The 15,776-nt window shown below is 37.0% G+C and overlaps 1 protein-coding gene across 3 annotated transcripts in view; it reads right to left on the bottom strand.

Moving 5' to 3' along the window:
- Positions 1–15,776, bottom strand: part of SCAPER (S-phase cyclin A associated protein in the ER) — a 204,954-nt gene that overhangs the window by 101,823 nt on the left and 87,355 nt on the right. For all 3 annotated transcript variants that reach the window (XM_075208424.1, XM_075208425.1, XM_075208426.1), the window contains exon 20: positions 4,974–5,110. In XM_075208424.1, the coding sequence (XP_075064525.1) occupies positions 4,974–5,110 (137 nt within the window). The remainder of the gene's footprint in view (positions 1–4,973; positions 5,111–15,776) is intronic.

The following is a 15,776-nucleotide window of genomic DNA, read 5'->3' as shown; positions in this document are numbered from 1 at the left end:
ACAATCTGCACATACAGGCACTGGTAAATAGTAATAGAAAGTGTATTTAACCAATGGTAACAAATCCGAAGGGACTAGCATTTACAGAAGAGACCTTTGGGGTCTAATATATATATATATATATATATATATATATATATATATATATATATATACATACACACACACATATAAATTTTTGCTTAAGAAGTCCAAATGTGCACTCGTCTGATATATACAAAAACTGAATTGAGAGTTTCTGATATTTATCCTAGAAAAAAGAATGAAGTGGATTTATTATTTTAATGAACAATAACTTAAATCATCTCACCATGTCATATGTAGTTAGAAAGCCAAAGATTTAAAATCTGCTGCATCCCCCTTTACAAATTTTACCCTACTGCATATGCATTATCAATGGGTCTTTGTAAATCTTCCTATAATTGGAATGTGAGTCACATATCAATTATTTGATATGCTGGAACTACTGACATGTGAAGCATCATTGCTCAGAGGAACAAAACAACAAATAAGAAAAGCAACATGTAAAATTAATTTATTATACTATTCTGACCTTTTTACGTTATAAATGGGTAATGTATACAGTATAATTTCAGTAGGTTAAAAACGTAGGACAGTCATGATTTCTCAAAGTGCATGCTACTACTGTAGAACTAGATAGTTATACAACCTTCTTATAATGGGAACTACAACATTTATAATCACTTGAAAAAACATGTGATACATGAAAAGGGACAACAATAATTCCAAGTAAGACCAAGAACACAATTGTGATATGTTTATGAATGGTTGGTCTGTGTGTGTGCTAGTGAATTTAGACTGTAAGCCCCAATGGGGCAGGGACTGATGTGAGTGAGTTCTCTGTACAGCGCTGCGGAATTAGTGGCGCTATATAAATAAATGGTGATGATAATGATGATGATGAAAGAGTATCAGATTATACGATTACTGTCCCTTGCAGAACCTGCAAGTCATGTTTTTTGAATTGTACCTTTTATGTAGAACTCTTATAGGCAATGATAAAATCTAGTTGCTAACCTGCAAAACTGCATTTGCTGATAATATAAACACCAGTGTGGTGAAGCCTGATAAAGACGGCTGCACACCAGCATCTTTTTATTTAGTTACAATGTATATGTAATGTAATCTTTGTTAATGACAGGGACCGTCATTCAGGATAATAGTAAAAAGTTTGGTCATTTTAATTATATGTACAGTAGATGATAGTAAGATTGGCAAAAACAATTTCCCATGTCCAAATTCAGAAAAAATTATAATGTTATCAAAGCTAGAAGGAGTACAGATAAGAGAGGTTCTCCTGGATGTCATTTTAACTAAGACTTTTATGGTTTATAGAGAGGTTAAATTCCCTTCTGTAGAAGGGGGGCACGATTTCAATATTAAACAGAGGAACAAACCTGGAAACAAACACTACTACAGGAAAATTTACAATTAGATAGTACCAAATGTAGAAAGAGAGGAGAACAACTATCGAAAAGAACCAAAAATCACTTATTTCCGGAAGGGAAAGTACGGTCACTCACAATGGACTCAGAAGAAAGGAGTTAACATTGATTATAAAAATCATTTTAGCTTTTTAGTCTATTGGGAGATGATAAGTTTCAGCTCTTGCAGGGCAGAAATTTGACAAGTTGACTGACTTTTTGAAAAGGTGGCATCCTAATGACATGCCACATTGAAAGTCACTGAGCTCTTCATTAAGACTCATTCTGCTAATTTTTGACTATGAAGATTGCATGGCTGTATGCCTGACTTTATGCACCTCTTAGCAATGGATGTGGATAAAATGTCCAAACACATAAATTACAATGGGTGTCCACATACTTTTGGCCAAGTAGTGTATACAAAGATACAAAAAGCTGTACATACACCAATTACTGCATGTGACCACTTTTTAAGCTTATAATTTCCTATTTTAATTAAAAATTAACAGTATTATATCCTATAATCAGTCCTTATCGTTATCCTACCTAGCTTAGACTGTTGAATTGCTTCTTCAAAGACAACCAGTAAGACATATTTGGCTTAGCGATGAGCAGAACGACTGGTCCCATTCATTAGATAACACAGTGCTGCTTACTGGATATTTCTCTCCTGTGTCACACTGTCATATACACATCCCTCCGCTCTGACAGATTAAAGTGTTTCTCTGACAGACCCTCCTCACACGTTACACAGTTCACTCGCCTGCCCATAAATTATCACATTTTCTACTACCTAATTTAATAACCTGAGGTTATAAATAATATTAATAAGACCAACAAAACTTCTACAGGGAAATAATAAGCCATTTATCATTATCTGTCCCTCTGCTCCCCTCTGCCCCCAGTAACGTGAGGATTTAGATGAGAAAGCAGCTTGCAAAACCTTTATAAACATTAAACCAGTATAATAATAATATTAAATAACATTATTTATACAGATAAAACTGAACGTCCACTTAAAAACATGAGCATTTTTTCTTTTACTTTTATTTTTTTCTTTATACCTAACATGAATAAAAAGAATAAAGGGACATCCTCACCTATCAGCTTCTTTAAAAATCATTTTCAGAAGTTAATAAATGCATGAAAAGCCCACTGACAACAGGATAAACATACTATACGTACCATTGTGTTCTAAAATATAAACATTTTAGATTGTGTTAAAAAAGCACTGCGTGAGAAAAGCAGGGAACCATGTGAAAGCGAGCTTTAGTTTTATGCTTTTTTTAATCCATTTTCAAAGTGCAAGTATGTGAGCAAAGCCTGATTTTACAACACATTACTATACATGGCCCTTAGACCTAGCTATCCTGTTTTAATCAGAAATTGTATTTGATATTTCAAAAGAAAATTGAACAAATACAAAATATATTCCAACACATACATAATATTTTCCATATACAATATGGAATAAATAACCAATACATTTAGAGTAAGCATATAAAAATACTTTGCATTAACTTCAAATTAAAGTTCCCAACAGCTTCATAACTAGATTTAATTTGTCACTTTAATAGGATAAACTAGCATTTTGTGATTTTTAGTTTGTAAGGAACAATTTGGGAAAGGTAATATGGGCATTGCACACCTTCCCTAGATCTGGCATGTGTGTGTATGTGTAGGGAGGTTATGTTCAAATAATCAAAATCTAACAAACCCTAAATAATTTGTATATCCAGGAATTAAGCTGGGTGATCCATTGCGGAAGCTGTTAGCTACCATCTGCATGGTGACCTCCAATCTATTTAGGGAGAGTGGGTTAAAACATGCGTGGGGAGGGGGGAATCTAGGGTTCCTGACAGAATGATGCCATACTTGTCCATTTTGATCTTGCATTTTTACACAGCAGTGACAAACTGCAGACCTGACCACTCTCCTTCCACAGGATGATATTTTAGCTTGTCCCATGTTGTGACAGAACTCTAAATTGATTAAACCAGCCCCGAGATTTGACACCAGTGGCGGACGCCTTCTATTTGTTGATTATTATTGATTTTCTTTGATACTTCATTTAAAAATCAATAGCTGCGGAGAAGAATCGGCCTGGTTTACCCAGTCTGAAACAGGCTATTGTGAACTGGAGATGAGCCACAGGCTCACACGACAGCGCCTTCCAATTATGGAAAAGCTCTTAACAGGTAAAACTTCATCTTAAAAATCAATACTCCGTTTTCTTGCTCAATCAGAGAAAGTGGTCATAAATTAGGCTCTTCTCTGTGAATCTCTAGGCAAACACATAGCAAATAATCTTTACATTATTTACATTCATGTTAAACCTTCAAAAACATATGGCCTGAAATATGTTTACACAGGAGATAACAGTTTGGCATGCGAAGCGCAACTAAGTATATTCATATTTCTAACCCGATCCCTGCCCATCTAAATGCCTATACTGGCACAAGTAAGCAAGATATGAAATGAAAATGATATAACTAACAAAACTTCACAAAAGTATTTAATATGTTATCCCAAGAAGGTTAACTAATAGATGCGATAATGTATCCCAAATTTAAATTAAGGATATCAAAAGTAGTATTAATGCTTTTATACAGGTCACGGAACTATAAAGTGACACAAAAGAATATTAGCATCACTTGTGTATTATAGAAACATCAACCCTGCCAATGTCATATAGAAATACTCCACAGATAACTTTGTATAACTTAGTAAACTGTATTTCTTTTATGTTATATGGGACTTTTTGGGATATATAGGGAGAATGTTATTTGTATGGAAGAATGGAGAGAATATATAATTCAGAGTTCAATTAAATAGTGAACTTTTGGATACACATATTAATTTTAAAGAACGTTATAAGTTTTAGAAACCTATAATGAAAAGTGGAAAAAGATGGAAAATGTTCGACCCAATATTACAGCATCTCCCCCCTCAGAGACCTTCATAAGGTGTTTTTTTTTTTAACAATGACCACAAGTATCTTTAATTTGGTGTAGAACTTCTGGGAAACACTGAAGAAAGATAGCAACGTTAAAGTGTACTATATCTGGATGTGTGGGAGGAGTACTGAGCTGAGGGACACTGCTGAAGAAATCAATGCACACTGTGATTTTGTCTTCATTCACATAATGACTTGATATTGACTTCATTACTAAAGAATTACTGAGTCTCAACACTTGTTCGGGACATACATTTTATAATTGCCATCATTAGGATGATGCAAGTTGTATTTTATTCATGACATCAGTGAGTAGAAATATCTAGAGATATCAGCTTATAGTTAATAGCAAATGCATATGTGCAGGACCCAACCTCAACAAATGAAAGCAAATTCTGCTGTACTGCAAAAAGAATAAGATAAGTATAAACAGCCAGTTTTTAGAGGTCAAACTGTAGACACTTATAAATATTTATTTGTGACTATTAGAAAGTATTGTTTCATATATATGGAACTTGTATTTTAGCTATGAATTTTCTCTCATGTCATAGAAGGTCTGTAAGGAGACATACCTGTTGTTCATACGGGTCTTCAGCTTCTTGGCTTTTTTTTTATTTTTTTGCTTCTCTTCCACATCCTTTACAGGTTCAACAGGAAAAGTAGTTTCAACCAGAATATCCACAATATATTTTTTCAGAGAAAGATGCTCCTAGAGGAAAGAGGTAAATGATTAAGTTCTCAAGGGCTCACTCCATTTACGTTAGTAAGACAGTTCAATTTCAAATATCGTCATAGGAATAATTCTAGAACCAGTTCTAGAAAATTAAGGAACTGGGCTTCCTCAACATATCACCACATTTTTATCATAAAAAGCCTAAGTAAGGGGTGGTTTGGTCATAGATTTCTAAAGTACGCTATACCTAGCAGGAAATACTGTCTGGGATATTGTAGGTGGATATGAGAAGAGTTGGGGTAAATACAGTGGGTGCAGTACCACTTGTTACCATCAGGAAGATATGCAGAGTTTCCATTTTCCATAGCCTAACTACTGGACAAAGTGGCTTCTAGACTATTCTAGGGCAGAGTCGACATATTCTCAACAATTTTTTAATGTATATGGCACTTTTTTCAATCCTTTTGCCATTTATATAATTAAAAAAACTTTTTAGGGTTTATCTTGCTTTCTTTTGCAAATTGTTTTTCACTTTCTAAATCAGTCAATCTAATTTTCTTTTTGCATGATTTATTACATTCCTTGTAGATACGGAACCACTCCTCAGTCCGTTCAGACTTAAACAATTTAAATGCACGCTTCTTCTTATCCATTTCTTCCCTTACCTTTATATTTAGCTATATTGGTTTATATTTGGTTGATTCTTTTACATTTGTTTCCCATAGGAATGAACTTATACATGTAGTTTTCCAACAACATTTTAAAGACAGACCACTTTTCTTCTGTATTTTTCCTTCAAAAACTGTGTCCCAGTCTATGCCCTATATAGGCTCCTTTATCCTATTAAAATTTGCCTTTCTGAAGATCAAAGTCCTAGTTGATCCCTTATAACGTTGCCTCTGGAAACTAATTTCAAAAGGGGCATATTATGATCACTGTTTCCCAAGTGCTCCCTTACTTGTATATTTGATATTACGTCTACATTATTTGTTATTACTAGGTCCAGTATAGTCCGGTTTCTAATTGGTTCCTCTACTAATTGGGACAAGTAATGGTCTTTTAGCGTGCTCAGAAACCTATTTCCCCTAGCTGTACCGCAGGTCTCAGTACTCCAATCACTGTCCAGGTAATTAAAATCCCCTATAATTAAAACTTGACCTAGTTGTGTAGCCTTTTCAATTTGCTGTAGAAGTTGGGCTTCCTCATCCATACTAATATCTGGCGGTTTACAGCATATTCCTACCAGCAACTTCTCTGAACTTTTTTCTCCGCTGGATAATTCCACCCACAATGCCTCTATATTATCACCAATACTCTCGTAATTAACTTCCTGTATATTTGGCTTTAAAACTGGGTTAATATAAAAATGTACTGCTCCTCCTCTTTTATTTATGCTACCTCTCCTGGAGAGTGTAGACCTCCAAGTTGAATGCCCAGTCATGTGTATCATCCCACCATGTCTCAGTAATACCTATAATATCATATTGCTCGCTCATTGCTACTAGTTCTAACTCCCCCATTTTACCAGTCAGGCTTACTGCATTTGTAAGTATCCAATTAAGTCCATTAATTCCCTTCTGTATTCCTTTTTGCTTTGATATCACTGTATTAAAGTAATTCTATCGTTTTCAAATAAGCATTGCATAGGCGATTGTATTGTGTTTCCAACGCACAAAGTGATTTATTTTAGCAGATGTAAAATAGTTAACAGTTCAATACATTATTATATTATGATACAGTACAGTACAGCCAATACCAAAAGATACATACATACCGCTGCGCTTCGCTGCGCTCCCACGGGTCCCAGTGAACAGTATATCTGTTTAGAATACTGTGGTCAGAGTAGACTGCCGACTGGGAGCGCAGCTATGGATATATATACATTCAGTGTTACAGAGAGAACAATAGAGATGACGTGGCTTGCTTCTATAGGTCCAGACTTAGGGTGGTTCCAGGGTAAACAGGTCATAGGCTAGTTCAAACTAAAGAATCCAAGGGTGGGGGTCATCTCTCCAGGGGATGTGCTCCTTTCTTCCCGCCTGACTCTCCAGTTACAACTAATCTATTAGCATTTTATGGTCAGTATCATATTAAAGGTTTATTCCCTAACATCAATAACTAGAGTATGCAATGTGCGATCTCTTTGCCGAATGCACCGGACAGCTGCTGATGTAAAGGGGATTAAAATGATATCAGACATGACACATTTCCTTTAACCTGAACCTTAAATAACACTGAGTTGTACATATAATCATAGCATATAAACTAATATTAAACTAAATACTATCTGCTCATAAATTACTGTGTAACGGAACCAATATGAATATGAATTATATAAATAACTAACTGTTGTAATGCGAGTGTGTATGTGCGTATTTTACCGTGCGATCGCAATATGCCACGTGTAGCGTGGCATACTGAGTGCAATCGACCAATAAAACAATATCAACCAATATACTTTCGTTCATCCAATTATACGACTTCGACAACTGTTTTTCTTATTGGCTTTAACAAGGGCCTCTCCCTAACGGCTATGCCTTCCTTTTCCCCCCTCTCTCTACTTGTAATGTCTACTCCCTCCCCCTTTTATAGCCGTCCCCAACAATCTGTCCATCCGATCCACAATGTTCCTACCACCACAATCTGCCTAGGTCCCTGAGTAACTTAGGTCCCCTCTATGCTGGAGAGACTGTTACCCTGGTTGCAAGTGGAAGCAGTCTCACTCAATTCTGAACTACCTTACACAATATCTTTATCAAATCTGGGAAATCTGCTGGGATTGTTTAGATCAGAGCTGGCCTGCCTCTTCCTCCCTCTGCTACCCCTTGCAACTGGGCATCTTCCTCTTTCTCTGCTCCACTCGGCCCTGCGTACACATCAACGGTGAGCTGTAAACTCTGCTCCAGATTGGCAATCTCTCTCAATGTCGCAATGGTCTGCCTTAGGTCAGTTATCTGAGCTTCCACAGAGACCAATTGCTCACATTTCTCAAAGAGGTATATACCATGGAGCAATTGCTCCAAGTGTGCATGCATATAACAATATATGCATTGAGTAAGATCTTCAATCCTGCTGCCACTCATCTTATTATGACTAACTTAACCCCTTATAACTTACAGTGGACTCGAAACTACTAACCATTGCTAGCCCCTTACAAGATTCAACACCTCCCTGGATTGAACTCCTTTCTATATATAACCTTTAACACTTTAAACAAAATGCAGCTGAAATCACAAGTTCAATGAAATCGCTCACCACCTCCTTTTAAATAGAGCTAGCACTAATCAGGTGTATCAAATGCAATTTAACCACACACACACTAGCTCTAACAGGGGAAAAAAAGACAATTTATAAACAGAGAGAAAAGCGAATCCCCCTCAATAAGCACTCAGATTAATTTCTCTATATATCTCATTATCCCAGCACAACACTCCTTACTGGATATAACTCCACACATAAACAAAAAGCAGTTGACATCACAAGCTCAGTGAAATCGCTCGCTTATCACCTCCTATTATTAAAAAAAAAAATACACTTATTATTTGACCCAAAAGTTTCAAAACCCCTATCTTATGTTTAACAATTGGTAAGACACAGTATATAGCATAGTGGATTAGATTCATCTTCAGACGGCAAGGCATATGTAGTCCTTTGGCAATGTCCATCTCCTCCAGTGCCTCACAGCCGAGGAGCGTGTATAGCTATTGCACTACAAGGTTTAAACCACTGATGTCAGTTAGATGACATGGTGGTGGGGCTGGGTATAGACAGATGTGTGTATTTGCCAGACTCCCTAAAGATGGAGAATATGACACATAAGGTATTTAAAAGATACTACACTAGCTCTATGGTGATAATTTTGCATATTTTTACCCCTAAAATAACTCAACAAAGATGGACTATAAATCAACAAAACAGGTAATAATAGTCAGGAGCATCTAGATGCTGGAGATGGACCTTTTAATATTCTTCCCAGCCTGTGTATATGGGCGTCTCTCAGCCACTTCTCAGACTTCTCAACTTTCAGAGGAGGGAAATTTGGATTAATCCAAACTTACACTAAAAACTCATCAAAAGAAGGCAAAGGGAACATCAGAAATACACAGATTGGAGTGGCATTTATACTCCAAGCAGATCAAAAAGAAGGATTAGTGTTGTCTCCAAAATAAGTGTGAAGTAAAAGCTGCATATTAAGTAACATCGCTGTTGTACGGATATCACAATCTAATTGTAGGACAGGTCCGTGTAATCAAGCTATATAAAATATTCACGTTATTAATAGAACATATAATCAAAAGATGAAAACCATGATTTTTTTTAAAAAAAGAGCGTTCTGTATTGTGGAAAAAAAAATAAAAGCAGGAATATAGAAAGCTGAGCTTCTGAGAACTGGTCATGTTACTGTGACCTCTGTCCTCTGGTGGTTCTCCTCTCAACAGAAGGAAAAACTGGTGCCACTAAAGGTAAACTACCAGGAAATGCAAAGCTTTATCTGCCCAGCTACTACAACTGGCACGATTCCACTTTAATATGTGTTCCATAATAAACCAGAGGACTGAGTTGTTTCATTTTAGAATAAAGGTAATCTGTAGAAGGAAAGAGATGATCCAAGCACAAGCTGTGTTGACCATATTACAAGAATACAATCTATTTTTTACATGTGCATACAATGCAGAACAAATGTCACACTGCTGGCAATCACCCATGTGAGGATGTCTTACAAAAAACCCAAAAACAAAACCACATGAAAACCAGTATTTACAAAAAATATTACCATGGAGAACTGTATGCAAATTAAATGGACGAAATATGCAGCCCACAAAGGCGTCGCTGTTGGAGGAACTATCATTAGCTGTTTATATAGTGCTACTTAATTCTGCAGCAGAATTGTTGGACAGACGGCTGTGAGTCCGTACACACTGCAGAATTGGTACAACATCGTGCCATAGTTTATTATGTCCATTTATAAAATTAAATTAAAAAAAATACAATGTGCTTTGGTACGATAACACATGATCGTGGGAGCGTACACACTAATGCGATATCGGCCCTAACAGTCGGTTATCGTGTAATTGGCACGATGATCGGGTGGAAAACCTGTAGTGTGTACTACTAAACATCCCAGCAAAAGTTGTTTTATCTATAACAAAGAATGGCAGAAAACATTTGTGTAGCTGACTGGCTGCTAAAAACAGAATCCATTTCAGCAAGGATACAGGTGCAGAAGTCAGATTTCTTGTTATATAATCAAATATTAAAATTAAAATCTCTCGCTTCCCTCTCATTTCTGCAGAATGCCACTGCCATTTGGTAAGACATGCAAGATATTTAGTGGGAAGAGACACAAAATGCCTTCTAATAAATGAATGAAACAAAAATGTGCATTCATGGCAACAGGTACATTATAAATGAAGCATAAAACTAGGTAACAGCACAGTGGCACAGTGACCCCTATCACCCCAGTATTGCTGTCTCACAGGGCTGGGGTCATGAGTTTGAGTTCTACCAGGGCTATAACTGTGTCGAGTTTGCATGTTCTCCCTGTGTTTGCATAGGTTTCTTCTGGGTGCGCTGGTTTCCTCCTATAGTCTAAAAACATACAGCGAGGTTAATTGGCTTCTGAAAAAAATGGACCCTAGTCTGTGTATGTGTGTGTGGTAGGGAATTTTGATTGTAAGCTCCAATGTGGCAGGGACTGATGAGAATGACTACATATCCTCTGTACAGTGCTGCGTAATATGATTGGTGCTATACAAACAAATAATATTACTAGAGTAATAATATTCATATTACAGCGTTTGAACTAGAGATGCTCAGGCTCGGTTCCTTCGAGAACCGAACACACCCGAACTTAGGGGATCTGAGTACCGAGCCGGCTTTCGCGCTTTTTCGGAATCGAAAATGAGGAAAAGCGTCATCGTTATGTCGTCGGACCTCGGGAGTTTTGAAATCTATAAATACCGCCCTCCACGACGATCTAGCGTCATTTGAAAGAGAGGTAGGTAGAAAGGTAGCGTCATTTGAAAGAGGTAGCACAGTGTGTAGAGCAGTTGGTCAGCCAAATAGATAGAATTGAAAGAGGAGGGGGTAGCAGTGTTCAGCAAAGTCTACAGTGACATTCAGGAGAGCTCCACTGGTAATTCTCATTGCAGAAAAATACAAATACTAGTGCTGTCAGGGTTGGTTTAATTCTGCAGTCAAGTTATACTGTGTTATATAGGTAACACACAAAGAGGAGAGCTCCACTGGTAATTCTCATTGCAGAAAAATACAAATACTAGTGCTTGCAGGGCTGGTGTAATTCTGCAGTCAAATTCTACTGTGTTATATAGGTAACACACAAAGAGGAGAGCTCCATTGGTAATTCTCATTACAGAAAAATACAAATACTAGTGCTCTCAGGGTTGGTGTAATTCTGCAGTCAAATTATACTATGTTATATAGGTAACACACAAAGAGGAGAGCTCCACTGGTAATTCTCATTGCAGAAAAATACAAATACTAGTGCTTGCAGGGTTGGTGTAATTCTGCAGTCAAATTCTACTGTGTTATAGAGTTAACACACAAAGAGAAGAGCTCCATTACACCATTGCTAATTGTCATTGCTGAAATACAAATACTAGGCCTTGCAGACTTTTCTTCTGACTTTTCTTTTCTGCCACTGCTGTGTACCAATGTGTCCTAGATGTGCTATGAACTGTTGTGAGTTTGAGTTATTGCTCTGTCGCTTAGTATCAAGCCAGGTCGCTGCAGTATTTGTCCAAAAGTGTATGAAAATAATAATGTGACCTGTGAGGTGGTCAAAATGGACTGCAAATGAATTGAAATTAGTGTTATTGGGGTTAATAATAATGTAGGATCAAAAAAAGAGCAAAATTATGTGATTTTAACATATTTTAGCAATTTTTCTAAAAAAAATACAGATCCACAACCAAAACACACGAGGGCAGTTTTGCCAAAACCAAAACACGAAGCTAATCCAAACCCAAAACCAAAACCACTTCACGGGGGTCAGTGAGCATCTCTAGTTTGAATACACTATAGTGTGCTATCACATCTGGCACATTGTAGTGATAATATAGGAAGTCCTGTTGAGATGCAGTTTTGCCAACCTGTCATATGGTTGTAACACCTGCAGGAATAATGAAACTGAGCAGAAGCTACTGATACTTTGGCCACAGCTGCAATCACCTCCTAACACTACACCCTGACTCATATATCTACCTCTGTTCTCCTGGGGTCCCATCCCCACACTACCATGCCATGCCAATAGAAGACTTGGGCCAACATATCTTTATTTATTTATTCTAACAACAACCAAACAAGCAGCACTAGATCACCAACTGATCAGACTCCCAGGTGACTCTCTTTATTATGCCATAAAATGACCTGGTGATGATGTAAAACACATTTTTATGATATATTATAAAACAATTATTTTATTAATATTTTATGATTATAAAATAATGACATAATATTATTTATGGCCTGCAACACGTTTTTATATTGAATTATTGTATCTATGCTTTGTTGGGTAGAATTATCACAAAAGAAAGAGGAAAAAAAAATCATAAGCAACAAATCAGCAGCAATTACCAACCGAGTATTAAATCAGGCATGGTTATGTGGGGGATATTACAAACAAGATGATTTCACTATATTTTAGCTAGGGGGTCAGAACTGCATAGAAGTCAGTCAGATAAATCTAGGTGCCAGGTGAGATATATAGTAATAAGTTAGTAGTACATTCTACTAACATCATGGTCACTTGGCTTCAGGAATTTTTACAACCCTGGGATTACACGTCAGGCACCTCTATTTGACTTCATTACATTAAAACCCACAGCCAGATGCACAAGAGAATTAATTTGTTGGGAACTTATTAATGCAGAAAGTGTCATTGTAAACAGCTTAAGTAAACATATTTGAGTTGAGCCTTTAAACCATAAAACCTGACCCCTTGTAACAACATTCACATTTTATTCCTGAGCTAATGAAAGCCAAAATATCTTCCTGGAGAATCATAAATTAGATACATTAATTGCTATACACATCTAGCAACACAGATCTATTATTATATTCTGTACAGATTAACCACATCATTGATATTCAGAGATCATATAGCGAACAATCAACCGGAAAGCAGGCTTAAAGTAGGTATAAAAACAAATACAGTAAAAGAAGGGACAATGTAATCTTGTGTTGATACATCACTACTATTAGGTTAAAACAAGTATTACCATGACCACTTTCTTTAAATTGGGCAGGTTGTTAATTGTAAAAGGTACGATAGATTGGAAAGAGCTACATTGACCTCATGGGAATTTCTTCTTTGTTAAATTTGCCAAAGAATGCAAAAAAATATGCAGAAAGATATATGTTAATTTTCCACGTCCAAACTCACACGTCCAGCCAGACCAATGCATTCAATCCTACAACTCTACCATATTAACTGTACATAAAATTACACTGCTGTCTTTGAAACAGTAAACAAGGATATATTTGGTGGACTGAAAAAAACAACCTATGTTATGAATGATTTTTATGCCTTTGACACAAGTTCATCTTTAATTTGCAACTTATCTGATAAATGTGTCCACTCCACCTGGTTTTACATAGAACACAAATGATATTAAGGATTGGCTGCCATAATAGGAGAAGAAAACGAGCGTCAAAGCCTTTTTGTTTTAATTAACTAAAAATAATAGCAGTTCAGGGAAAAAAGGCTTTGTGACGCCTGCAGCATAGCTCAAGAGGTAATGTTACATATGAAGACATAACAACAGACAGTTACATCTCAGCACAAACTATTTACATGGCCGAATAGAAAGTCCACAATAGTAGAAATAGTACAAAAGAATGAATATTTTGGCTGGTAAAGGGGCGTTAACACTTTTGCACCTGACAGTCAGATATCTGACTGGCAGGTGACCATGTTCTCCCTGAACAAATACATTACCCTACAATTATGATTAGATTTGTAATTTCAGTGGCTGGTGACTTATACATACATTTAGGAGTAGCGTCACATTGTCAATTTTTCAATGGTGGTTTTTTGAAAGCAAAATGGCTGTTTATTCTCATAAGTGAATTATGACAAATTTTTCTGCAGCAATATTTACCATGAGCTATAGTAAAAGCAAGTAAAATGCTTAAAAATAACCAACAGCACTAAGAATAAATGTATGGTCCTCCTCTGGAAGCTAAGGGGTTACGCGGTGGAAAGGCCCTCGCTTCTCACCCGTGTGACCTGCATTACCTCTTAGGCATCAATACAAAATATGTCAGCAGGGCAGCTGTATAAAAAGTCAAGTGTGTGAGGTCAGAGCGGCAGCTGTGTGAGTTCACAGGAGAGGTGTTTGTTATCCAGGCAACTAATGTGTGAGGTCACCAGAGAGATACATTATATAGGGGGACAGGATGCTTGGCAGTTATAATAACCCTGATTAGTCACATTCACTGATTGCAGTTGGACTAAATAATATGCGCTACTGCTTAAAGGATAATACCACTCAAAAGCAAAAATAACCAGTATATTGTGTACTAGTTAAATGTGGAGTCTTTTACTTTTAGCCTGATTCTTTTTCAATATCTGACAGTGTTCCCTGTTTGGTCTGAGCCACGCTCGGCTATTACCTTCTACTAATCGACAACCTGGTTGGCAAGTTCAAGCTGGCTACAATAGGGTGTCAATGCTCCTCCCCTGTCTTAGTGGCACTAGTAAGTGATGGCTGGAGACACAAATGCCTCTGATTCCTCCCTCTCCTAAGCATCTCTCTATTTGTGCAGGGCTCAACAGAGAAGACGGCCAGCGACTGCACACAGTTATTCTTTTAATTACAGATCTCATAGGACAAATATAATGATAAAGATCACAGATGACCACTATTGACAATCATTTCACGGACACACTAAAAGGCCTAAGTGATGGCATGTGACTTACCTGTGTGGCCAAACCGGACTGTGATCCTGTTGTTTGGTGCTAGGACCAACCAGCAGGATTGTACTGTGCATGGCCACATAGGAGTGTAAAGAATAAAGGTGTCAAAGATTAGCCACTAAAAACACAACCACCATGGAAGCAAAACTGGGATGACAGGTTACGAAATATATAGTTACTTTAGCTACAAAAGGATTTTGGGTGCAAACTCTATATTTAGCAATAATAAGGATTACTGATTTTATTAACTATCCCTACTTTTGTGACCAAACACCCTGTGTAGCTATCATCCTCCTCCTGCTAGTGTCAGATTATTCCCTTGGTGTTTGATGGAGCTGCTATTGGTTGGGGAGTACTGGCCTGCAGAACCTGTGTAAGTCTCAATCCATTTAAATAGCATAGCAACAATTGTGTTGAAATTCTGAATGAATTTTTGTTTAGTTGAGTGTAGGCAAGCTGGAAAGACACTGGTGTGAGCTGGCTAGCTTAATGTGTATTGCAAGACATGGAACTTCTACATACTTCCCAACATTTAGAATCAGAAATCGGGTCAAAATAAGTCCTGCCTTGTCCCTCCCAATCTCCACCCACAAATAAACAAATTTGAATACACCTCCAGCCATTTTTGGCAAAGCTCCACCCCCTGAAGCCTGACTACTTCAGTGGTTTTGGCTGGCTTGCTGAACAGGTGGCAAAAACATCATATATAAATAAAATAAAATAACATGAAGTAACTCTTTGAGTAGTTGTGACCCATAAGCC

The sequence above is a fragment of the Mixophyes fleayi genome, chromosome 4 (genome assembly GCF_038048845.1).
Source record: "Mixophyes fleayi isolate aMixFle1 chromosome 4, aMixFle1.hap1, whole genome shotgun sequence".
Classification (NCBI taxonomy): Eukaryota; Metazoa; Chordata; class Amphibia; order Anura; family Limnodynastidae; genus Mixophyes; species Mixophyes fleayi.
The sequence above is the reverse complement of the archived record's forward strand: the minus strand, read 5'-3'. Positions and strand labels throughout refer to the sequence as shown.